Here is a 25,235-nt window from a genome sequence, read left to right on the forward strand (position 1 = left end):
ACTCATTAAAAGAAAACAAACTGTAGCTGTACTTTGACCAGTGTAATTGGTAATGGTTCAGCCTTGCAAGGCTGGAGTCAAGAGTGAAGGGATGAAATATATGCATTCTAAGAGGCTCTTGCATTCTTAGATGCTAAAATGTTCTTAAAAATTAACTAAAGATCACTTAATTATTATTAAATAAGTTTGTGAAAATACATACCTCTGAGACCAAACAGCTTTTTGTCTGTTCTGTTTGGGTTTTTGTGTTTTTTGAAAAACCTATATCCTACTTTGCTTTTGCATGGGGAAAGAGGTTCAGTGTTGGTTTAATATTCTCTCTCCTCCTTATCTTTATTCACCAATTGTATTCTGCCCTCATCCCTGCTCTCTTCAACCTCTACAGGATGTTCAGTCTTAGCAGCATCTTCAAATGAGTCATCTATGCATTAATTCAACAGTTCAATTCAAAGCGTGCAGAGAGCGCAGTCAGCATAAACAGTGACCATGCACTCTTAAATCATTCTCCGTAACGACCCTGCTTTGGTCAAGAATTTAATGCCTGAACTTGTCAATATTCATAGTGCAAGATGTCCATCGTGCTGGGAAAAAAAAGGATTAAGAGTCACCAGCCTTTCTTTACATTTTAGTTAGAAGGTCATTTTATTGTGTAGAAGTCAACAGTCTTTTTCTGTAGCCTTTTTAAAGCAGAGTTGAACCAGATGCCTAACGTGGTTCCAGAGTTTAGGATCTGCACTTTTCATGTATTCGGTCTGGTAAATGCAAGCATCATATAAGTGGGTTTGTTTGGGGGCACTAAGAACAAGTTGAGGAACCTGTATGTAGTGATTTGGGTTTTGACTTACATTGCAAATAATGTTCTTTTTCTTTTTGGCTAGCATGAATATGGTGTCTTTTATGTTGCCTCTTTGTTAATGAAAACTCAGTTTTTGAGATGGGAAGCCATATCTTCTCTTTTGTTTTTCTCTAGGGTTTTGCTCAGAGTCTCCTCAAAAAGATGTCACATCGAAGTTCTATTCCAGGCTGTGGAGTGACTTTTGAAATTGTCTCCAATATTCCAGAGGTGAAGGATCATATGAAATTGGAATTTACTAAGAGTAAACATGTAACAAGAGCTAACTCCCTGAAAAGTCACCTACCTAAGAAATACCATGAAAATGTGTATATACAAAAGTGCTGTAGGCTTGTAGAGGAATTTTGTAATCGTAACTTGATTCATAGCACAATGTGTGTGCACATGTAATACTTCTGTGGGCTTAAAAGGTTCTGGTTTTAGTCTTTTGTTAAAGAAGAGTCTTTTGAAAAGCAAATCAGCAGCATTTTACTCATAGAAGAGGATATAACCTTAAAGGGAGACAATACAGCATAATACAGAGTTCCAGGGTAACATATTGGAATCAGACAGAAATCTTGTTTCTGTCACCTCTTAGTGAAGTGAACTTGGGTAAGTTACTTTGAGCCTAAGTTTTTTCATTTATCAAACTGGGTTAGTAATACCTCCTATACAGAGTTGTTTTTTAAGGATTAAATGAGACAGTATACACAAATTGTACACATGTTAAAGAGTAAATTGTAATTGCTATTATAGTTAGCAATAGTATTACTATTAAATACTAATGGGGTAGTATTTTTTATACTTTTAATTATTAATTACTATTAAATACTAATAAATAGTATTTATTACTGTTTTTTTTTTGAGCTAATTGAGATGTGCATAGAAATGAAACAGATGGAGCTGAAAATACCCATGACAGGCGCTTGCTAGAGAATGTAGTTTATATGCTTCCTAGTACTTATTCCCTGATTTAGACAGATTTGTTCACCTGGTTATTGGCACACCTAGTAACCAGGCCTTCCTTACCGGGATAGGAGAAGTGAGGGGTCTAAGGAAAGGACTCTGACAAAGTGAGGAAGAGTGGTTCCCTCCGTCATCTTGACTATGGAGCACTGGGGAGTGAGTGGGGAGGTCCAGGCTGTGTTGCCCTTGGGGGTGGAAAATGGGACTGGGACCCTGGGGTGAGGACTCCCACCTACGCACACCGTCTCCCGTGCCTTCATACTCTTCATTCAGGGGCTCAGTGTCTGTCGATCGATTCTGCTGAGTATTTGAACAGTAGATGGACAGTATATATTTGAAGACAGATCAGGTTTTGGAAGACTGAGAAGATTACACAGTACTTGGGCTTCATTTTAGAGTTCTTTTATTGCAGAGTGCTTTTGCTCTCAAATAATGTCAAATAGTGACTAAATTCTTCCCTGGCTCTTCAAAGTATTAGGCTTACAAGGCAAATATTAACTGTTTGATTGTTTAATTTTGAATCTGCCGAAACTTTAAAAATTGAACCCCTTTTCGAGTTAGACTAGCTGCAAAATCTTGGGTCTGTAATAGGTTGCTCTTTGTATGCTTGGAGGAGCCTGGTAGGCTGCAGTCCATGGGGTCGCTGAGGGTCAGATACGACTGAGTGACTTCACTTTCACTTTTCACTTTTGTGCACTGGAGAAGGAAATGGGAACCCACTCCAGTGTTCTTGCCTGGAGAATCCCAGGGATGGGGGAGCCTGGTGGGCTGCCAAGTATGGGGTCGCAGAGAGTCAGACATGACTGAAGCGACTTAGCAGCAGCAGCAGCCAGAGGTTTACTGTTTATTCTTTGTATCTGAATGCTTTCTCTCTTTTTCCAGTTGTTTCAGATCTTAACTCTATAAATGGTTTGAATGCAGTTGAGAAACACAATGCAATGAACCACCCTTTTCTCCCTTCATCTTTCTTCCCCTCCTTCCTTCTCATTTGCAGTTTTCTTTTTCTCTTTAACAGGGCATTTATTCTTCAGGTGACACGGTTTTCAAAGGGCAGAAGTGTGCAGTAATCAGCGGAAAGATAAACAGACGGCCTCACATGATGGGGCTACCTGTTAATAATTTGCTAAACGACTAAGTTGGCAAGTGTTAGGGTCACATTATCAATTCCTGATGATAAAAAGGAAAAAATGAGACTTAAAGCCTACAGTGTAAGGATTTGTTATTTATTTAAAAATAAGCTTCTTAAAAGCTGTGTTTCATCATGAAGAAGCCTGGGAAAGGTCTTTGTGTTTCATGTTACAGAGGCCATGAGGACTCAGTAGCAAAAAGAAGTGGTTATAGACCAGAGAGCAACAGGAGATGGTTTTGCCTTTCTTTTTCTTCTTCCCTTTTTGTTTTTGTAAAGCAGCTAGAATGCTTTCATTGCTAATGGGGGTATAAAATGATACATTCACTGGCTGTTTATTATCAAGTTAAATAGACATCTACCCCATCACCCAGTAACTCCACTTATAGGCCCTTATCCAAGAGAAATGAAAACATGTATCCATAAAGATTTACATAAGAATATTCAAAGCTGCTTAATTCAAAACAACCTAAAGCTGGAAGCAACCCTAACATCCATCAACAGAGGAATGGGTAAATGAAGTATGGCTTATCCATACTGTGGAATATTACTCAAGCATGCAAAGCAATGAACTACATGATGACCAGATCTCTTGAGTCACTATGTTACGTGAACAGCCACATGCGGAAGGGTATAATTCCATTTTTGTGAACTTCTGAAACAGGCAAAACTAATCTGTGGTGAAAGAACTGATCTTTCCTTAGGGGAGGGAAGGAGTTGAACTTTGTGAAGTAATGGAAATGTTTTATATCTTGAGAGGGATGTGGATAATGTGGGTAAATATGTTTCTTAAAACTCAGAGACCTTGTCTCTCAGAAAACCAAGATATGTCTGTTCCCATCAGATACCAGAAAGTATTCCATGTCCAGTGGTGAACAGAATACTCTCATCAGGAGTCAGGAGACCTAAGTTCTAGTCTTGCCTCTCTTGCTAATTATGTGGCCTTCCTCTTTCCTTGTCTGTAAAACAAGAATGATTCCTAGGCCCAAATGAATTACTGTAGGAGAGAAAAGTTTTGTGAACTTAAGCTGGCTTCTGAATTTTTCCATATTTTATCTGTTCTAAGGCTTATGTTAATTAAAAAAAAAGTCTTGAAGTTAGACTGTCTTAAAATTGATGCTGTCTTAAATTTAATTGGCCGAGTTTTTCTTTTTTTTTCCTCCTTAGTAATATATAAAATGATATTCTCTTAAAGTTGATGGCATCTTAAGATGCAGTGGCATTTAGATACATTCAGTTCAGTTCAGTCGCTCAGTTGTGTTCTACTCTTTGTGACCCCATGGACTGCAGCATGCCAGGCTTTCCTGTCCATCAGCAACTCCCGGAGCTTCCTCAAACTCATGTCCATTGAGTCAGTGACGCCATCCAACCATCTCATCCTCTGTTGTCCCCTTCTCCTCCTGCCTTCAGTCTTTCCCAGCGTCAGGGTCTTTTCCAATGAGTCAGTTCTTTGCATCAGGTGGCCAAAGTATTAGAGTTTCAGTTTTAGCATCTGTCCTTCCAATGAATATTCAGGACTGATTTCCTTTAGGATTGACTGGTTTGCTCTCCTTGCAGTCCAAAGGGCTCTCAAATGAGTCTTCTCCAACACCACAGTTCAAAAGCAGCAATTCTTCAGCGCTCAGCTTGCTTTATAGTCCACCTCTCAGGTACATTCATGATTACTGGAAAAACCATAGCTTTGACTAGACAGACCTTTGTTGGCAAAGTAATGTCTTTGCTTTTTAATATGCTGTCTAGATTGGTCATATCTTTTCTTCCAAGGAGCAAGCGCCTATCAATTTCATGGCTGCAATCACCATCTGCAGTGATTTTGGAGCCCCCCAAAATCAAGTCTGTCACTGTTTCCATTGTTTCCCCATCTCTTTGCCTTGAAGTGATGGGACCAGATGCCATGATCTTAGTTTTCTGAATGTTGAGTTTTAAGCCAACTTTTTCACTCTCCTCTTTCACTTTCATCAAGAGGCTCTTTAGTTCTTATTTGCTTTTTGCCATAAGGGTGGTGTCATCTGCATATCTGAGGTTATTGTATTTCTCCTGGCAATCTTGATTCCAGCTGGTTCTCCATCCAGCCCAGCATTTCTTATGATGTACTCTGCATATAAGTTAAATAAGCAGGGTGACAGTATACAGCCTTGACGTACTCCTTTCCTGATTTGAACCAGTCTGTTGTTTTTGTCCAGTTCTAAGTTTTGCTTCTTGACCTGCATACAGATTTCTCAGGAGGCAGGTCAGGTGGTTTGGTATTCCCATCTCTAAGAATTTTCCAGTTTGTTGTGATCCACACAGTCAAACGCTTTGGTGTAGTCAATAAAGCAGGAATAGATGTTTTTCTGGAACTCTCTTGCTTTTTCGATGATCCAACAGATGTTGGCAGTTTGATCTCTGGTTCCTCTGCCTTTTCTAAATCCAGTTTGAACATCTGGGAGTTCTTGGATTATATACTGTTGAAGCCTGGCTTTGAGAATTTTGAGCATTACTTTGCTAGCATGTGAGATGAGTGCAATTATGCAGTATTTTGATCGGTTTTTGGTATTGCCTTTCTTTGGGACTGGAATGAAAACTGACCTTTTCCAGTCCTGTGGCCACTGCTGAATTTTCCAAATTTTCTGGCATATTGAGTGTAGCACTTTCACAGCATCATCTTTGAGGACTTGAAAGAGCTCAACTGGAATTTCATCACCTCCACTAGCTTTGTTCATAGTGATGCTTCCTAAGGCCCGCTTGACTTCACATTCCAGGATGTCTGGCTCCAGGTGAGTGATCACACCATTGTGGTTATCTGGGTCATGAAGATCTTTTTTGTATAGTTCTTCTCTGTATTCTTGCCACCTCTTCTTAATATCTTCTGCTTCTGTTAGGTCCATACCATTTCTGTCCTTTATTGAGCCCATCTTTGCGTGAAATGTTCCCTTGGTATCTCTGATGTTCTTGAAGAGATCTCTAGTCTTTCCCATTCTGTTGTTTTCCTCTATATCTTTGCATTGATCACTGAGGAAGGCTTTCTTATCTCTCCTTGGTATTCTTTGGAACTCTGCTTTCAAATGGGTATATCTTTCCTTTTCTCCTTTGCCTTTTGCTTCTCTTCTTTTCACAGCTATTTGTAGAGTCTCAGACAACCATTTTGCCTTTTTGCATTTCTTTTTCTTGGGGATGGTGTTGATTCCTGTCTCCTGTACAATGTCACAAACCTCCGTCCATAGTTCTTTAGGCACTCTTGTCTATCAGATCTAATTCCTTGGGTCTATTTGTCACTTCACTGTATAATTGTAAGGGATTCGATTTAGGTCATACCTGAATGGTCTAGTGGTTTTCCCTACTTTCTTCAATTTACGTCTTAATTTTGTAATAAGGAATTCATGATCTGAGCCACAGTCAGCTCCCAGTCTTGTTTTTGCTGACTGTATAGAACTTCTCCTCCTTTGGCTGCAAAGAATATAATCAATATGATATCGGTATTGACCATCTGGTGATGTCCATGTGTAGAGTCTTCTCTTGTGTCGTTGGAAGAGGGTGTTTGCTATGACTGGTGGACTGGACTAAATGTTCGGTTTTACCATATGATGGTATGTAAAACCCCAAGCAAACTTATTGGCCAGCCCAGTGTATTTTGCAGTTTTTGATGTTGTTACAACAAAATTCACAAGTAAGGGATCTGATTTTTTCCCAAGAAGAGTGGTTTGTTATGAGCCACATGAGCTTGAGAGATCTGATTAATTACGTTAACAAAATCCCTCCCGTGACATGCATACATCCCATTTATATGCCTGGACCAGCTGTGTCCATGGAGCTGGGCAAGGGAGAATATGCCTGGGGGCTTCTCTGCTTGGTCGGCTTCCAGTCTTGGGCCTCTGTCTGCAGAGTTGGGGATTGGACTATGTGGAGAGTCCATGGGAGGCTGCTTATTGAAAGGGTTGCAATCTCGCCTTTCTTCCCACTCTTACCCTTCATCCCTATGTCTGCCTCCTGCGAGGGTCCAGCTGTCACCTCAGCTCCTTAGTCCTCCCTCTGGCCCCTCAAGATGTGTTCCTAAAGTACTGTTGTGGTCAGGTTTCCAGCTTGTTCCCCAGATCCTTTCTAACCAGGAGTGTGTTGGTTCACAATGGAAGTGCAGGAGAGGACAGATTTGTTGAAAACGTGCCGTGTTTCAACTGCTCTGGTTTAGCCTTTCGAGTGACCCCAGCCAGCACGTATTCCGTGATTTCTGTGGGAAAATGCATTTTGAGTTCCAAGAGCTGACTTTAAAATGGAACTGGGAATACATCCCATTTGTTCGTTCGGTACGCTTTGTGGATTCGTATAGATAAGATGCCTCTGTAGCATTTTCTTCTGCAAGGTACTTAGTTTTAATGTATAACTTTCCATTCTCCAGGATGCTCAGGGAGTAGAGGAACGAGAAACGTTAGCAAGGATGGCAGCTAACGTGGAAAACACGGCGTCTGCCGACTCAGAAGCGTACATCGAGAAATACCTCAGGAGCGTGCTGGCGGTGGAGAATCTCCTCACGTTAGACCGCCTTCGCCAGGTCAGCTGATGGGGACAGGGCAGGGTGCCAGCCCAGCTCAACCCAGGGTTTGACTTTCCGCAATTCACAGTATTGTGACGTCTAAACTTTTGAAACCTCTTAAGTGGAGCATATTGATTTACATTAAACTTGCCGGGTGAGTCTTCGAAGATACAAAAATGACATTTGGAAGTTACTTTTTCCAAGACCCTAAACGGTAGCTAGTTGCCTGGACAGTGCTGTGCTGTGTGCTCGGTCGCGTCTGACTCTGTGACGCCATGGACTGCAGCCCGCCAGGTTCTTCTGCCCATGGGGATTCTCCAGGCAAGAATACTGGTGTGGATTGCCATGCCCTCCTCCAGGGGATCGTCCCAGCCCAGGGAATCGAACCCAGGTCTCCCACAGTGCAGGCGGATTCTTTACTGACTGAGCCAGTAGTGGAAGGAAATATATCACTCTTGCTGGTTAAGAAGTATTTTACAAATTCCTTGACACTGGACAGTCGCCAAAGAAAAATGTAGCCCTGAGGCAGAATGTTGTGTCCTTTCTTGGCCTCCACAGCCTCAGAGTGGATCTCTAAGAGGGAAAACAGAGGTGCCAGCCATAAACCCAAGGCTCAGAGAAGCTCTAAACATCAGTTTACGTAGCTATGTTGAAACTTTTAAAAAGGTTTTAAAGTTATTAATTTAGTGTGTGCCAGGTCTTAGTTGTGGCCTGTGGGTCTAGTTCCCTGACCGGGGATCGAACCTGGACCCCTGCTATGGGAGCACAGAGTCTTAGACACTGTGGACTACCAGGGAAGTCCCAAACTTTTTTTTTTAATAAACAAAAATACTAATGAAACATAAAAGTGAATGGTCTGCTTTTCATAATTTTTTCTCCTGGGACTCACTTGTGGCCAGCTTCAGGGGAGCCATCAGTAGATAAGGAAAGGAATGAACCACATAACCTGTCAGCTGCTTAATTACCTTTGAATATTCCACAGTGACAGTAATTGGGTCATTCTGTTGTATGAAGTAACAGCTGTCATTTAAAGAACCAGGGGACTTCCCTGGCAGTCCAGTGGTTAGGACTATGTGCTTCCGCTACAGGGGGCATGGGTTTGATCCCTGGTCAGGGAACCAAGATCCCACAAGCTGTGTGGCATGACCACACTACTCCAGTAAGTAAAGAGCTTGGAATATGTCCACAGCTCAAAGCCTGCTTTAGACTCTGTTGCTCTGGAAGTGTGTGTCTCATGCGTGCTTTTCCTCTGTGTTTTCTCTGACCCACAGGAAGTTGCCGTGAAGGAACAGTTGACGGGAAAAGGGAAGCTGAGCAGGAGGAGCATCAGCTCTCCTAATGTGAACAGAGTGAGTGCGTGGGACCCCAGCCTGTGCTCAGCCCAGGACCTGCTTTTGCTCCTCCTCTTTCCTTGGGTAACTCCTTTCCATCCTTTAAGTCTCATCTCGGGTATCATTTCCTCCTCTGCACTGACTGTAGTTCTCACTTCTCTACCCCGTAGCATCGTTGCAGCCCTCCATCTCTGACCTTCTTAATGTTACACGGTAAGCATCCGTGTAAGTCCCTCTGGATTTGCTTCTCATTTATCTTCATACCTCGGGTGCCTGGCACAGTGACTGTGTCAGGTGAGCAAAGCTAGCGTAGTGCCTGGGGAAAGCCGTTTGAATTTTCTAGCCTGAACTTAATTACTTTCAGGTTGAGGAGAAGTCTGGACCTTGTTTATAAACTCAGTTGCTCAAAGGTCATCCAGGGAGCATAAGTGAGTCAAGTCAGTTAGGTTTGTTTTGTCATGGTGTCATAAGTTTGTTGTTGTGTTTTAAAACATAGATAAAATTTACATGAATATGAAGCTTACAAATAATTCTTCGCATGAATATGAAGCTTACAAATAATTCTTCACAAAGAAATAATGCTTGAAACCCTGTGATTTATCTCTACTTTCCTTACTTTTGATAAAGAGGTGGATGTGAGAAATAGTACACTGTTGTCTGAACTTCACACCAAGGGAAACCATGGTATAAATGTTGAAATAAAGAGTAGCTGACCCTTAACCCTGGTGTTGGAGAGATCCCAGTGACAGACAGGACAGGATGGGTGTCAGGCTGGAGGGCACAGGTGGCTCCCTGAGACTGAGTGATGTCACTGGTGATCTCAGACGGAAAGATTGGGAACATTCTCAGACAGTAAAAAAAAAAAACCTCCCTTTAACTCAGATAAATATCTTCTCACTCCTTCAGAAAATGAAGTACTAAAATGCACTGAATGATGTACTAAAATCTCTGTATGTGCAGAGATTTTGTACTTAGAATCCTATGATTTAAAATAAGTAGTTTCTGTGTATACATTTACTGCAGTACCCAGAGAAAGGAGTCGTCAGATCAGGACACGATAAGGTAACCAGTGGGCTTCCCTGGTGGCTCAGTGGTAAAGGACCTGCCTGCCAATCAGGAGACCTGGGTTCAGTCCCTAGGTTGAGAAGATGCCCTGGAGAAGGAAATGGCAACCCACTGCAGTAGTCTTGCCTGGGAAATCCCATGGACAGAGGAGTCTGGCGGGCTACAGTCCATGAGGTTGCAAGAGTCGGATACGGCTTTGCAACTAAACAACAGCAACAACAAGGAAACTAGTAGCCTGGTATCCTTTACATAGAAGTGAATAAACAAATCAGGTGTCCCTTACTTGGGCCCAGTTGGCTATTACCGCTATGTGAGCTGGACATCTGATCTTATACAAACCTGCCTTGTTCAAAGTGTTAATTCAATGAAAAACAAAAACAGCAACCATGCCTAACAGGGTGCCAAAGGCCGTGAGTCTAGTCTGCAGCTTGGTCTTGGCAGCCTCTCTCATACCACCCAGCTTTAACATTCTGTTGATTTGGTTTTCTAAGCGATGTATTTCCAGGATCATGGATGTGTGTGCTTTTGCACACAAAGGGCTAATTCTCCTCTCCGTTCCCTCTTCAGTTGTCTGGCAGCCGCCAGGATCTTATTCCACCCTCCAGTCTGGGTAGCAACAAGGTAAGTGCTCAGAACTATTTTCTGTCAGTCTTAGACATGTTTCCCATCCAACTTTTCCTCCTCTCAAGTATCACACGCTCGTTGTGCATGCCAAAACTTCTTCCACTTTTCAATACTGTGTGAAATTTATTGGAAAGTGTTTAGAGTTCATTTCTTTTTATCTGCCAGTTAAAATAATGTTACTGAAACCTTATTGTTACTCTGCTTTTTAAGGGTTAAACAATCTAGTTGCTTAAGTTCCTATTCCTGTTGAAAACATATTCTTCCGGTTTGTGTCAGAAAAGGAACTTCATTTCAGATTTTTAATAGTTAAAATATGGATGAAGTAATTGAAAATTTGTGACGAATAAGACTATGTTTAAAAGTTAATATTATATGTTAGAAGAAAGAAAAATAAGGGAACAGAAATTTTATTAGCTGGGATGTATTTATGTACTTGTTAATATAGCTTTCCCCAATTTAACGAGTTTTAAGCATAGATAATTCACTATCATTTACTTAAAAGGATCACACTGAAAACAGTCATAGGTGGATGGTTGGATACGACTGAGATTGCACTAGTTCATCAATTCATTGACCCCCTTCCGTGAGTCTACAAGTGTGCTAGGGTTTAGCACTCCTCGATACAGGTCCACTGAAAGGTGTGATGGGCATAGCACAGTTATAATCACCTAAACCAAGCAGAGTGTTTGGAAAACTGTCATTATTGATATAATGAATAATTTTAAGGAAAATATAAGAAAAACCATGACTTTTTTTTTAATCCATCTAACCCAAATCCTCTATCATAAATTCATTGAAAAAAGTGGCCAAAAGATTTTCAGCTTTTCTCTCTTGCTAGTTTCTTTATGTTTAAATGGAAAAAAAGAATACAAAACAGTAATATCTACTTGAAAGAAAATTATTGTCTCATCTACGTTCAAATGGAATAAAGGCATATAGATGCTATAATAGAAGTATGCCTAGATAGAGTAGGAACCCAGAGGAGGACGTGGACACTCCTGTAGGCATTATTCAAGGACCAAGAAAGGCTGCAAAGAGGGGAACCCCTCTCCGCGCCGCTCCCCCCGCTGCCACCGCCAGAAGCTTAATGTTGAAGGATGATAAGATCCACCCAAGCCGAAGGGATTGAAGCAAGAGTGTGAACAGAAGCATGGAGGGAGAAGGAAGCCTGAGTCAAGCAGAGGGTGCAGTGCAGGGCAGAGCCCAGAGAGAGGGCCCTTGTTTCAAAAGTTGCTGTATGATGTATTGGGGAGTTGTGGGGGAGCTGGGCCACTTTTAGGCAGTCCACCTCGACCCCACTCATGTTCCTGGCTGTGGTCCATAAAATTACGTTAGAATAATGTATATAGTAGAAATGTGTACTGTTATCAACACACAAATGAGGGTGGACAGAGCAGGTCTAGGGGAGAGGTCTCGGCAGTGGGAGGGGAGGGGAAGGGAGTCAGGACCCGCGCAGGAGAATGGAGCCTCTAGAGCTCTGGGGACGTGAGGGTCGAGGTGGAGCTAGGGGGAGACTGGCTGACATGGGTTCTGGGAACATAGTAGAGAGAAGAATGTGAGGAGGCAGGTTTGAGGAAGAAAATGATTTAGTTCAACTTTGGACAGAAGGTGTGTCAGCCAGTTCAGGGTTCTGGAAGCCTGAGCTGAATACAGATTGGGGAGCTCAGGGCCTGGTTGGAACAGTCAAGGATTCACCCGAGTCTCCTGAATTGGCCGTAAGAGGTTCAGACAGGGAGGCGAGGTTGTGTGGGGTGACAGTGATGTTTAAGGGCTTGTGCAGGGGGAGCAGCCGGCCAGGGTGACAGACGGGAGTCCTCAGAGACGAGAGGTAGTGGGGACAGCAGCTGGGAACCTGGAGGAACTCCTTCTGGATGCTTCAGAGACTGTACTGACTGAAGAGACTATTTTGGGTGTGAGAGCAAAGTTTATTGGAGGCCTTTTCCCAGGGCAGTCTCTGTGGAGGGTTGGGGAGAAGTTAGGACATGGGTTTTTGGTTGTTTTGGGTTTTGGTTTTTGTGGCCACAGTATACAGAATCTTAGTGCCCCAACCAATGATAGAACCTATGCAGGAGACACTAGTTCGATCCCTGGGTCGGGAAGAACCCCTGGAGGGCAGGTCATGGCAACCCACTCCAGTATTCTTGCCTGGAGAATCCCATGGACAGAGGAGCCTGGCAGGCTGCAGTCCACGGGGTCACAAAGAGTTGGACGTGACTGAAACAGCCGAGCACACTTGCACCCCTGCAGTGAAAGCATGAGGTCCTAACCACTGGACCACCAGGGAGTTTCTAGCAGGATGTATTAAATGAGTAAATAATGTCGCACATTTTTTGTTACTCTACCAAGACCTTCCCCTTTTCAGTCATCTTGATGTCCTGGGGCCCCTGGGTTAGGGATAGGAAACTTAGTGAAGATGAGGGAAGTCTGATTTCCACCCTCTCAGGTTGTACTGGTGTCCTGGCACCGCCCCAGCAGCAGAGGGCTGGCTCTGCCTGCTCTGTGTCAGCGTGTTTCCCATTCTCATCAGACACCTCCAACAGTGAAGGACCCTTCTCTCCCACTGCAGCAGTTTGGAGTCTTCTGTCTCACCCCTCTGCATGAACAGTGTCCCTGGGCTCTGACGGACAGTGGCAGTCTTGTCAGGGAGAGCAGAAGGGCCAGCTTCCCATTCCTAACTGTGCTCCCAGGTCAGCCGTGGAGCCATCTCCTCATCTTCCTGTAGACTGTTGGCCCCCTCGGTCCTGAACAGTTACCAGGTACAGCCAGGCTTCCCTCCACCTCATCACTGTCACCCTGGATCCCTTGCTTCCTGCTGTGTCCATATCAGTAGGTTATATGAATGTCCATGTATCTAAATCAGAGACCCTTTGCTGTCACTAGGGGAGAGGTAGAGGAAAACTGCCCTAAGACAGGTTTAGTGGATGGACCTGTTGAATGAGTAAGGAGACTTGGGTGACAGAGGACCACACCTGATGTTAGGAAACAAAGCCATGAAACACTCGGCAGAGGATTTGACTCCAGGCTCACTTCAGCAGGGAGCACAGAGCGGCTGCCCCGTTTGCGGATGAGGGGCTCTCACTGGTTTTATCATCTAAAGCAGAGCATCTTAAAAGATTGTTAGAATAAATATTCTTAAAATTGTGTTTTCTTCCTAGAAAGTAAAGAAATCTTTCCCTCCACCAGTAGCAGCAAGGAACAGAAGAGTCCTCCCTTTGGCCTTTTAAACCAAACAGTGGTAAACTGCATCCAGAATGGCATTGCCTTGAATTCAGAATTGTTACAAAGCTGCCCGTAATAGCATTCCTCAGGATGGAGTAGTGTTTAAACTAGTTGATGTGAGAATCATTTAGATCCTATTAAAACCCCTTTATACAGCAGCAGTGCTTAGAGAGGTAAGAAGTGACACGTACCTGAGGGCCATCGCCATGCTGTTTATAATGGCAGAAGATTGGAAACAAGTCACATGTCTGTTGGTTTGACCTGGTTAAATATGTTTTATCTGTGTCCATGTGCGCACACACACACACAAATGGATACTATGCAGCTATAAAAATTATTAGGAACCCCTCCAGGTTCTAATATGGAAAGAGCACCAGGATACACTTAGTGATTAAAAATGCAGGGCAGCACAGTGTGCTGCTGTTGGTGCGGGAGTGGGGAGCGCGAGAGAAGAGTGTGTGTGGCTGTTGCTAGGTGTACACACGCATGCAGGAACCCTGTAAGGATGTATCATAAACAGATGCCGCTACTTCCTGTCTAGGGAGAGGGCGGGAGTGTGTGGGGACCCGAAGCAGGAGGCTTCTCATGGTGTGCCTTTTTATATTACTTGGTTTTCGGATCATGGGAACAAATTACCTACTGAAAGAATTAAAAGGAAAATATGTTATTCTCTACCCTTTATGGTAGGTAGATTTTATTCTCCTATAAGTAGTGGTTTGAGAAACTCTCCAGTTGCTTTATCTATAATAATTTTCACACAAAATCCTCGAGCGATTATTGAAGAAATTGTTTTGGAAAACCTCAGAGACTCATGTATTTTTCTTTTCTTTTGGGGACTTCCTGCATTCTTCAGTTTTCAGAGATCCAGGGAGAGGTAATTAATCCATTAGGTTTTTCTGAATGAGTGGGATACATGTATTATCCTCCTATTGAAAGCATGCTTGCTTTTAACTTGAGAATGCGAATGCATTTTTAAATGTAGTTTTTATAAGACAACCGCATTGGACACTGTACTAGTTTTTTTTGGGCTCTTACCCTTTTGTAAAAATAACTTTGGAAGTCAGGATATACAGTTCTTCGTTCCCTGGGACTATGAAAATATCTGTCAGAAGATGCCAGGAATGAAGGCATCTGATGGAGTGTAGGAGGCTCTGGGATGTGAGGGGGTAGAGTTAATTCATTAATGAAGCCGATGGTACGGTAAATGTTTGAGAATTTGTAAGACATCCTTTTCTCAAGCATGGGATACAAGGGGAGAGGAGCAAAGGAAGAGCGGAAGTGCCTCGGGCCTTCCTTCAACACCACAGAACGCAGCCCAGTGGTTCCATCTTGGCCTCTTTGCATGGAGGTACTTAATACACAATGAAATTGAGTTGGAAATACAATTTTAGCCTGGAATCGCTGCTTAAAATGCTAGAAACTGTATTTTAAAATAATTGAAAATTATAATCCTGTTAGTTGCATCTACCTTGCACACTCATGGGGACTTCTGTCTGGGTTCTCTGTTCCATTATCTATATGTCTGTCCCTCTTTCCTTGATTATGGACTCAAAGCTATGGACCAGAGAACCTGGGGTGCTCTGTTGCCTGCCACGTAAATAACACAACAGTAAAATTAGTTCACATTACGTAAAAAAGCGGGAGAGCCCGCAGAGGAGGTTCAGGTCTGCTTTCCCTCCTCATTTGCGTTAACATCATGGCAGAGATTAGTTGGGAGCAAAGTAACACTAAAAGCTGTGGCTGGGAGGCAAGAGCAGAGCTCACTAGGATCAGGGCTTCTGGGGAGGTGAGAGCAAGTGATAAGGTACTGAAACCTTCCCGCACCTTGGCCTCTAACATTTGGACTTCGGCCAGCCACATTTTGCCTGCCCTCATTCACTGATGCTCCATACCTATGAAAATTGGAATTGTTTACTGAGCTCCACCAAGATGGAATGGGTGAGCTAATTAATCTTAGAAAGATACATTGAATTTTTATTAGCTACCCTTAACTCTTACTTTCACCTTATGGCTTAAATCACTCTTGGTAAGCTTTGCGATTAAAAATATAAAATATTCTTAATTGCAGTGATGCTTTTATTTACTGTTACTGGCTCTTTCATCATTATTGTTAGGCAGGTTTTTTTTTTTTTTTTTTAATAGACATAATGAAAACCTAGCAAACTTGTTGTGACCAGTCTACCAGATTAGACTCATAGTTTAGTTGCAGAATTAGTTCCAACAGATCGTTTTTCCATTTAAACAATAGCTGTGTGGTGAGACTGTTTGTGATTTAAGAAACTCTGTCAAGAAGAAATAACTGATATTACTTACTAAAGCCATTTTCAATGAATCGTATATTTTAAAATAAGTTAGTGAGATGTTTGTCATCTTCCAAATGCAGTTTGAAATGCAACTAAAAGTAGCCAGGGACGTCCCTGGTGGTCCAGTGGTTAAGACTCCATGCTCCCAGAGCAGAGGTCCTGGGTTTGACCCTGGTCAGGAAAGTAGATCCTGCATGCCACAATTAAGACCCGATGCAGCCAAATAAATATTAAAAAAAAATTAGCCAAAAATCCGAATGACTGTTCAGTTAACAAAGCTGAGTTGTATGTTTTGGCTCCATCGCTTTCCTGAAAACTGCAATCATTCAGCCCCACACTGGTTATGGTTGGTGCCAAAGGTGAGTCACCTCTTCTTGAGCTGCGTTAGTAGCCGCCTGTGGACCTGGAGTGTCACTGGCACTTCATTTACCTCTTTGTCACTTTCCTGATCCAAGCCAGACCTCTGTAGAGAACACCCAAAGCACTTGTGTCTTTCTGGAGAACAGGAGCAGGAGAACTGGAGGTCCCTGCAGGGACCATCCACGTCCTCAGGTCAGCTGACAGCCTTGTGCATTTTTTCCTGTTGCGTTTTGCCTTTAAGCATAATTGTTACCTTGAATAATGTTTTATATCTTCGAATTCAGCCTGTTAGCACAAATAATTCCTACTAATTATGAAGCTAGTTTAGGGACCCAAAACGAAGCCAGAATTTCCAATCTCACATCCTCCCTTCGTGGCTGATCCTGAAGGCTGATAGAGGTAAAAAAAAAAGTCAGAAACATCTCAGAATCATCTTTCCAAGAGTTCTGTAATGGAGCATAGGTTGCAGTGGTAGAAGTGTAAAGAAAAAAAAAAAAAACAGAACTGAGAACTGAGCCCATATGATGGCAGAAAGTTCCAGTGTCTAGCCAAGGCCTTTTTATTCATTATCTTGAGTTCATCTCTCTCTGAAGTACCTTTAACTGGGGTGCTTCCTTTTCTCTTCCCCAACATTTCAGTAGTGGGAGAATCACCCTGGAGTGGCCAAGGATATAAAATTTATTGTTATTCTTGTTGTTTAGCTGCTCAGTTGTGTCCAACTCTTTGTGACCCCATGGACTGTAGCCCACCAGGCTCCTCTGTCCATGGGATTTCCCAGGGAAGAACACTGGAATGGGTTGCCATTTCCGTCGCCAGGGGATATTCCCAACCCAGGAATTGAACTTGGGTCTTCTGCATTGGCTGGTGGATTCTTTACCACTGAGCCACCTTGGAAGCCCTGTAAATTTTATTAGAAAGACACTAATTGCCTTGTCCCTGGGGGGCAGTGTGTGTTGCTAGACCCTGAACCACAGATTCTGCTTCTGGAAAGAGAATGGATATATGCTGCCGGAGAAAAATCTAGTGAGTGATGTCAGTGGAGTGTCTCCCTAGAGATCCATGGGGTCAGAAAGAGGAGAGGGCAGTGGTTTATCATCCAAATTTGTTGTTCCCTCGGAAGCAGAGCCTATTCTGTCCCAGAGCGATTTGAGATACTCCATGTTCCCGTCTCTGGTCGGCAAGACTGAGATTTCTCAAGGTTAAGATGACGGTTAAGGGAGATGGATGAATGAAATGTCTCCGTTTTTCATTCTCCAATAGAGTTAGCAATATGGCTGAGGTGCTGTGTAAGTACGGTGAGCATCCTTTCAAAGGTTCTCACTTGAGATATTTGAATATACGAGACAGTAAGAGTTATTGCCTCTGTTCAGATTTGAGAGTAACACTGTGTGTGGGAGTGCCAGCTGGGAAAAATTACCCGGGAAGCTAGCAGAGCCCCGAGTGTGCCTTGGGGAAGAGGTGACACCTCTGTTACTTGTCACTGGATGCACACCGCACAGCTGAGGGGCTGACTTCAAATTAGCTGCTTGGTTTTCCTAAGGGCCAGAGTGCTACTGTGTCAGCTGCCGAACAAGGAAGACAAGTCTAAAGTATGGAAACAAATTTATCCTCAAATTGAGTAAGTTGTCTTCAGAACAGCCAGGCATGACCTTAATCCCGTGAACACGGCATGAAGCTTTACATCCCCTGAGAAGTTCCAAAGTGTTGACCTCACTGTTCCGAGACCCAATTATGACGTCCCAGGGCACACAGAGCTGCAGCTTCCCAGACAGATAATTGAATTCAAAGGCAGAAGACATTAATGAAACAAAGTATGTAAATCAGCGTGTGGTTCATAGTAACACAAACGCTCCTACAGTGATGCGCTCAGGGTTCTTCGTCCTCATCAGCTGTTCATGTGTCTTTTGCTCCCTTGCTTCCTAATGCTGAGCATCCTACCACATTTTAAAATATAGAGTGCTGGGCTTCCCCGGTGGCTCAGTGGTGAAGACTTCACCTGCCAGTACAGGAGACACGGGTTCGATGTCTGGTCTGGGAAGATCCCACATGCCATGTGACAGCCGAGCCTGTGCTCTAGAGCCTGGGAACTGAAACTGCTGAGCCCACGTGCTGCAGCTTCTATAGCCTGTGCACTCTGGAGCCAGTGCTCCACAACAAGAGGGGCCCCCACAACGAGAAGCCCGAGCACCGCAACCAGAGAAGAGCCCAGGCAGCAACGGAGACTCTGCATAGTCCAAAATACACGAACATGGAAAAAAAATTTTCAAGTGCTGAGAGAGTTCCCTCAGAAAGTGGCTTTCTCTAAGTAAACAGGATCCGAATCACTTAAGGCTTATTGATTTTATGATCGGTACTTAGGTTGCCGCTAAAAGCAAATAGGTTTCCAATACATGTCGGCAACCTAAGAGGGCTTTCTACCTCCATCCATCTTCAGGAGCAGCAAAGAGCTTACTTTGCAGGCAATTTACTAATAAAGATGCAAGTTGATCGTCAGGGTCACTCATCTGGGGAGTAGTAGCTTAATCTAACAGAAAACACCATTTTTTTTTTTTAACTGGGGTGGAAAAGAAGAGTGACTGTCAAAGGATCTAAAGAGGATGTAGAGCTTTGAAAAGACTGGCATCTCCTCTCCATTACTGGTTTCTGTGCTGGTAGCCTGGGCGGAGGTTTCTTTCTTTCCTGGGTGGGACTGATGTTCAAAGTGCTTTGGTGCCATGACCATTTTATGGCTCACCACAAGTTCTAGAAAAGTAAGTTACTCCATCACCTGATGGACATTGTTCTTGTATTCTGCAACAAAATCTCTTTCATGAGAGTTTACAAGACAAGTTAAAGTCAATCCTAAAGGAAATCAGTCCTGAATATTCATTGGAAGGACTGATGCTGAAGCTCCAATACTTTGGCCACATCATGCAAAGAGCTGACGCATTAGAAAAGACCCTGATGCTGGGAAGGATCGAAGGTGGAAGGAGAAGGGGATGACAGAGGACGAGACGGTTGGATGGCGTCACTGACTCGATGGACATGAGTTTGAGCAAGCTCCGAGAGTTGGTGAAAGACAGGGAAGCCTGGCCTCCTGGAGTCCAGGTCGCTAAAGAGTCAGACATTGCTGAGCGACTGACAACAAGACAAGTTGAAAGAACAATCAGATTTGTTAATTCAGAGACCTGTGTTATTGGGAACTTGATGACTGCTTGGTTTGGGCTTAACTAGAACTCATTTTTAGCATCTGTTAAAAATGAGAGGCTTGGTAATATGCTGTTCTGGAGTGTTTCTTTCATGAGTGGTATGTTAGCGGAGAAGAAACCTGAACAGTATTAGAGTGGTTCCTGGGTTTCAGTCTAGAATCTGAAGTGAAAGAAGGTATCTTGAGACTTCTGCAGTGGTCCAGTGGTTAAGGCTCTGCACTTCCACTTCAGGGGGCGTGGGTTCGATCCCTGGTGGGGGAACTAAAATCCCACATGCCATGTGATGTGGCCAATAAATTAAAAAAAATTTTTTTAATAATTTTAATTTGAAATTAAATTTTAAAAATTTTAAATAAAAACATTCCTTTGGGGGGAAAAAGTGTATCTTTTTTTTTTTTTTTCTCATCTCCCCATACTGGAGCCAGTTGTTGTGGCTGGACCAGCTCCTATGGTTCTTTTTTTTTTCTTTTGCATTTATTTCTGCTCTAATTTTTAAGATTTCTTTCCTTCTACTAACCCTGGGGTTCTTCATTTCTTCCTTTTCTAGTTGCTTTAGGTGTAGAGTTAGGTTATTTATTTGACTTTTTTCTTGTTTCTTGAGGTGTGCCTGTATTGCTATGAACTTTCCCCTTAGGACTGCTTTTACTGTGTCCCACAGGTTTTGGGTTGTTGTGTTTTCATTTTCATTTGTTTCTATGCAAATTTTGATTTCTTTTTTGATTTCTTTTTTGATTTCTTCTGTGATTTGTTGGTTATTCAGCAGGGTGTTGTTCATCCTCCATATGTTGGAATTTTTAATAGTTTTTCTCCTGTAATTGAGATCTAATCTTACTGCATTGTGGTCAGAAAAGATGCTTGGAATGATTTCTATTTTTTTGAATTTACCAAGGCTAGCTTTATGGCCCAGGATGTGATCTATCCTGGAGAACGTTCCATGTGTGCTTGAGAAAAAGGTGAAGTTCATTGTTTTGGAATGAAATGTCCTATAGATATCAATTAGGTCTAACTGGTCTATTGTATCGTTTAAAGTTTGTGTTTCCTTGTTAATTTTCTGTTTAGTTGATCTATCCATAGGTGTGAGTGGGGTATTAAAGTCTCCCACTATTATTGTGTTATTGTTAATTTCTCCTTTCATACTTGTTAGCATTTGTCTTACATACTGCGGTGCTCCCATGTTGGGTGCATATATATTTATAATTGTTATATCTTCTTCTTGGATTGATCCTTTGATCATTATGTAGTGACCTTCTTTGTCTCTTTTCACAGCCTTTGTTTTAAAGTCTATTTTATCTGATATGAGTATTGCTACTCCTGCTTTCTTTTGGTCCCTATTTGCATGGAAAATCTTTTTCCAGCCCTTCACTTTCAGTCTGTATGTGTCCCCTGTTTTGAGGTGGGTCTCCTGTAGACAACATATGTAGGGGTCTTGTTTTTGTATCCATTCAGCCAGTCTTTGTCTTTTGGTTGGGGCATTCAACCCATTTACGTTTAAGGTAATTACTGATAAGTATGATCCCGTTGCCATTTACTTTATTGTTTGGGGTTCGAATTTATACACCATTTTTGTGTTTCCTGTCTAGAGAATATCCTTTAGTATTTGTTGGAGAGCTGGTTTGGTGGTGCAGAATTCTCTCAGCTTTTGCTTGTCTGAGAAGCTTTTGATTTCTCCTTCATACTTGAATGAAATCCTTGCTGGGTACAATAATCTGGGCGGTAGGTTATTTTCTTTCATCATTTTAAGTATGTCTTGCCATTCCCTCCTGGCTTGAAGAGTTTCTATTGAAAGATCAGCTGTTATCCTTATGGGAATTCCCTTGTGTGTTATTTGTTGTTTTTCCCTTGCTGCTTTTAATATTTGTTCTTTGTGTTCGATCTTTGTTAATTTGATTAATATGTGTCTTGGGGTGTTTCGCCTTGGGTTTATCCTGTTTGGGATTCTCTGGGTTTCTTGGACTTGGGTGATTATTTCCTTCCCCAGTTTAGGGAAGTTTTCAACTATTATCTCCTCAAGTATTTTCTCATGGTCTTTCTTTTTGTCTTCTTCTTCTGGAACCCCTATGATTCGAATGTTGTAGCGTTTAATATTGTCCTGGAGGTCTCTGAGATTGTCCTCATTTCTTTTAATTCGTTTTTCTTTTATTCTCTCTGATTCATTTATTTCTACCATTCTATCTTCTAATTCACTAATCCTATCTTCTGCCTCTGTTATTCTACTATTTGTTGCCTCCAGAGTGTTTTTAATTTCATTTATTGCATTATTCATTATATATTGACTGTTTTTTATTTCTTCTAGGTCCTTGTTAAACCTTTCTTGCATCTTCTCAATCCTTGTCTCCAAGCTATTTATCTGTGATTCCATTTTAATTTCAAGATTTTGGATCAATTTCACTATCATTATTCGGAATTCTTTATCAGATAGATTCCCTATCTCTTCCTCTTTTGTTTGGTTTGGTGGGCATTTATCCTGTTCCTTTATCTGCTGGCTATTCCTCTGTCTCTTCATCTTGTTTAAATTGCTGAGTTTGGGGTGTCCTTTCTGTATTCTGGCAGTTTGTGGAGTTCTCTTTATTGTGGCGTTTCCTCGCTGTGTGTGGGTTTGTACAGGTGGCTTGTCAAGGTTTCCTGGTTAGGGAAGCTTGTGTCGGTGTTCTGATGGGTGAAGCTGTATTTCTTCTCTTTGTTTAGTCGCGCTGTGGGGAGGGAGGGAGGGATGCTGCAAACAAATAACACTGGCGTGCACTCGCAGTGCCTCAGCCACACTGGGTCTGCCCCCGCTCACGGCGCGTGTAGCCTCCCTGCCCACACTGCTCGGGCTCTAGGTTGTTCCGCCGGGAACAATCCAAGGCTGGCCCTGGGTTGCATGTACCTCCCAGGTCCAAGCCGCTCAGGTTCAGGCACTCGGGTAGTCCTCAGAGGCGCAGACTCAGTTGGGCCTGAGTTTTGTGCTCTTCCCAGGTCCGAGCAGCTCAAGTGATGAGGTGTTTGGCGAACGCCAATGCTGCGACTTATCGCCTCCCCGCCACTCGGTTATCTGGGTGTAAAACCGGCGCACCTTCTCAGGCAGATGTTAACCGTCCAGACCCCCAAAAAGTTTTAGTTAGCAAAGAAGCCTGCTTACAGTTTTATAGATAATGTCTCTCTGGGCTGCGATTGCCCCCTTCCGGCTCTGGCTGCCTGTCACCGGAGGGGGAAGGTCTGCAGCCGGCTATCTCTGTTCAATTCTTTGTTCCATGCGTGGGCCTGGCGGTGTCTTAGGTTGGGGCTGGCTTTTCGCGTGGTAGATATCCCACAGTCTGGTTTGCTAGCCCAAATTATTTCGCTCAGATAGTGCTCAGGGTATTCAGGCCAGATTCTTACTCTAAGCGATGCAGCCCGCGCTGCGCCTCCCTGCCCAGCCCCCGCTTGCTAATGGCGCGTGCAGGCGTCTGCGCTGCTTCTCCGCTGGGGGAGTTACCGTAGGACTCGCAATCTTCGAGTTTTAATTGTTTATTTATTTTTTCTTCCTGTTATGTTGCCCTCTGTGCTTCCAAAGCTCGGCACAGATTTGGCAGTGAGAAGGTTTCCTGGTGTTTGGAAACTTCTCTCTTTTTAAGACTCCCTTCCCGGGACGGAACTCCGTCCCTCCCTCTTTTGTCTCTTTTTTTGTCTTTTTTATTTTTTCCTACCTCCTTTCGAAGAGTTGGATTGCTTTTCTGGGTGCCTGATGTCCTCTGCCGGCATTCAGAAGTTGTTTTGTGGAATTTACTCGACGTTTAAATGCTCTTTTGATGAATTTGTGGGGGAGAAAGTGTTCTCCCCGTCCTACTCCTCTGCCATCTTGGCTCCTCCCTCTGAAAAAGTGTATCTTGAGGCACAAAAGCAGAAAGGGCCTAAGGAGCAGGCAGAAGGAGCATTTCAAAAAATATCTTATTATATCCATGTTTTGTGAGACGCAGTATGATACAGGAGAAAGAGTGTTCAGTTCAGTTCAGTTGCTCAGTCATGTCCGACTCTTTGCGACCCCATGAATTGCAGCATGCCAGGCCTCCCTGTCCATCACCAACTCCCGGAGTTCACTCAGACTCACGTCCATTGAGTCAGTGATGCCATCCAACCATCTCATCCTCTGTCGTCCCGTTCTCCTCCTGCCCCCAATCCCTCCCAGCATCAGGGTCTTTTCCAATGAGTCAACTCTTCGCATGAGGTGGCCAAAGTACTGGAGTTTCAGCTTTAGCATCATTCCTTCCAAGAAATCCCAGGGCTGATCTCCTTCAGAAAGAGTATTAGGAGACTATAAATTATAACTGAAGGGGATATCCAAGTGGGAAGTATTATTAGCGAGATCAATTCTGTAAAGGAGAGGAATAGTATTATGCTGTTAACAGTATTATGCTCAGGTAATCAGATTTTTCATGTCTTCAGCAAGAATAAAGCTTTAGCAATGTGTAACATTTTTCTCTTCAATATCTTTAAATTTTTAAAAAATTGATTGATAAGTCAGAATGACGGATTTTGTCCTTAATAGGGCCGGTGGGAAAGTCAACAGGACGTATCACAAATTGCAGTTTCCAAAGGAATCGCTCCAGCTGCTCCAGCCCTCCGTTCTCCCCAAAGTAACCATTCTCCTGATCCAGGTCAGTTATGTTTTTGTTTTTCAATCACTCTCATGAAATATGAGTATCTTTCAGAAATAGTTTAAAATTTAAAAAAATCATTTAAATCAGCATTTTCTACTAAGTCGTACTAGTTAATGCCTATTTGAGTTTCACCCTTTTTTTCCTGTACCTTTATTGACTTACTTATCTTTGGCTATCCGGGGTCTTCGTTGCGGGCTTTTCTCTAGTTGCAGCGCATGAGCGCACCTCTCTAGTTGCTGTGCTCGGGCTTCTCTTGCTGTGGAGCGCAGGCTCTAGACTGCAGCAGCTTCAGCGGTCGTGGCTCCTGGGCTCCGGGGCACAGGCTCAGTAGCTGTGGTGCACGAGCTTTGTTACACCGAGGCATGTGGGGTCTTCCTGGCTCAGGGACCAAACCCATGTCTCTCCTGCATTGTCAAGTGGGTTCTTTACACTGAGCCACCAGGGAAGCCCCTCCCTTTCTTATCATACTATGTTGAGTCACATTGTTTTGAATGTTGACTTTATCTTGCTTTCCTGTGAGAAATGATGTGTTGATCATGGTGTGTTGTCCTTCATATTTGTTTGATTCTGTTTGCTAATATTTTGTTTAGAGTTTCATGTATGTGTCCTACGGTGAATATATATACCTTTTTAATAACTATGTCTTTGTTTAGGGTTTTGGTATCATGATTATATTGATTTCATAAAGTGATGAGAAAGATTGAGGGCAGGAGGAGAAAGGCGACAGAGGATGTGACGGTTGGATGGCGTCACCGACTCCATGGACATGAGTTTGAGCAAATTCCAGGAGATAGTGAAGGACAGGGCTGGCATGCTGAAGTCCATGCGGTCACAAGGAGGTGGACACGGCTTAGCAACTGAACACAAAATGATGAGAAAAATTTCATCATCTTTTACGATGAAGTTCCTGAGCTCATGTGAACTTGGTCTTACTACTTCCTTAAACGTTTGATAAGATTCACCAGTGACACTCTCTGGGTCTGGAATTTTCACTGTGGGAAGATTTGAGATCATGACTTCAGTTTCTTTAATGTTTAACTTTTTTTGTTTCTTTGTAAGTAAGTTTTCAAAGATGGTTTTTTAGAGAAGTTTCTGTTT

General features: G+C 42.9%; 1 protein-coding gene across 2 annotated transcripts in view; it reads left to right on the plus strand.

Moving 5' to 3' along the window:
* KIF13B (kinesin family member 13B) overlaps window positions 1-25,235 on the plus strand; it is a 212,224-nt gene that overhangs the window by 152,181 nt on the left and 34,808 nt on the right. For both annotated transcript variants that reach the window (XM_027549009.1, XM_027549010.1), the window contains exons 32-36: window positions 971-1,063; window positions 7,297-7,449; window positions 8,703-8,780; window positions 10,395-10,448; window positions 24,026-24,134. In XM_027549009.1, coding sequence (XP_027404810.1) covers window positions 971-1,063; window positions 7,297-7,449; window positions 8,703-8,780; window positions 10,395-10,448; window positions 24,026-24,134 — 487 coding nt within the window. The remainder of the gene's footprint in view (window positions 1-970; window positions 1,064-7,296; window positions 7,450-8,702; window positions 8,781-10,394; window positions 10,449-24,025; window positions 24,135-25,235) is intronic.

The sequence above is a fragment of the Bos indicus x Bos taurus genome, chromosome 8, assembly GCF_003369695.1.
Source record: "Bos indicus x Bos taurus breed Angus x Brahman F1 hybrid chromosome 8, Bos_hybrid_MaternalHap_v2.0, whole genome shotgun sequence".
NCBI classification, from domain to species: Eukaryota; Metazoa; Chordata; class Mammalia; order Artiodactyla; family Bovidae; genus Bos; species Bos indicus x Bos taurus.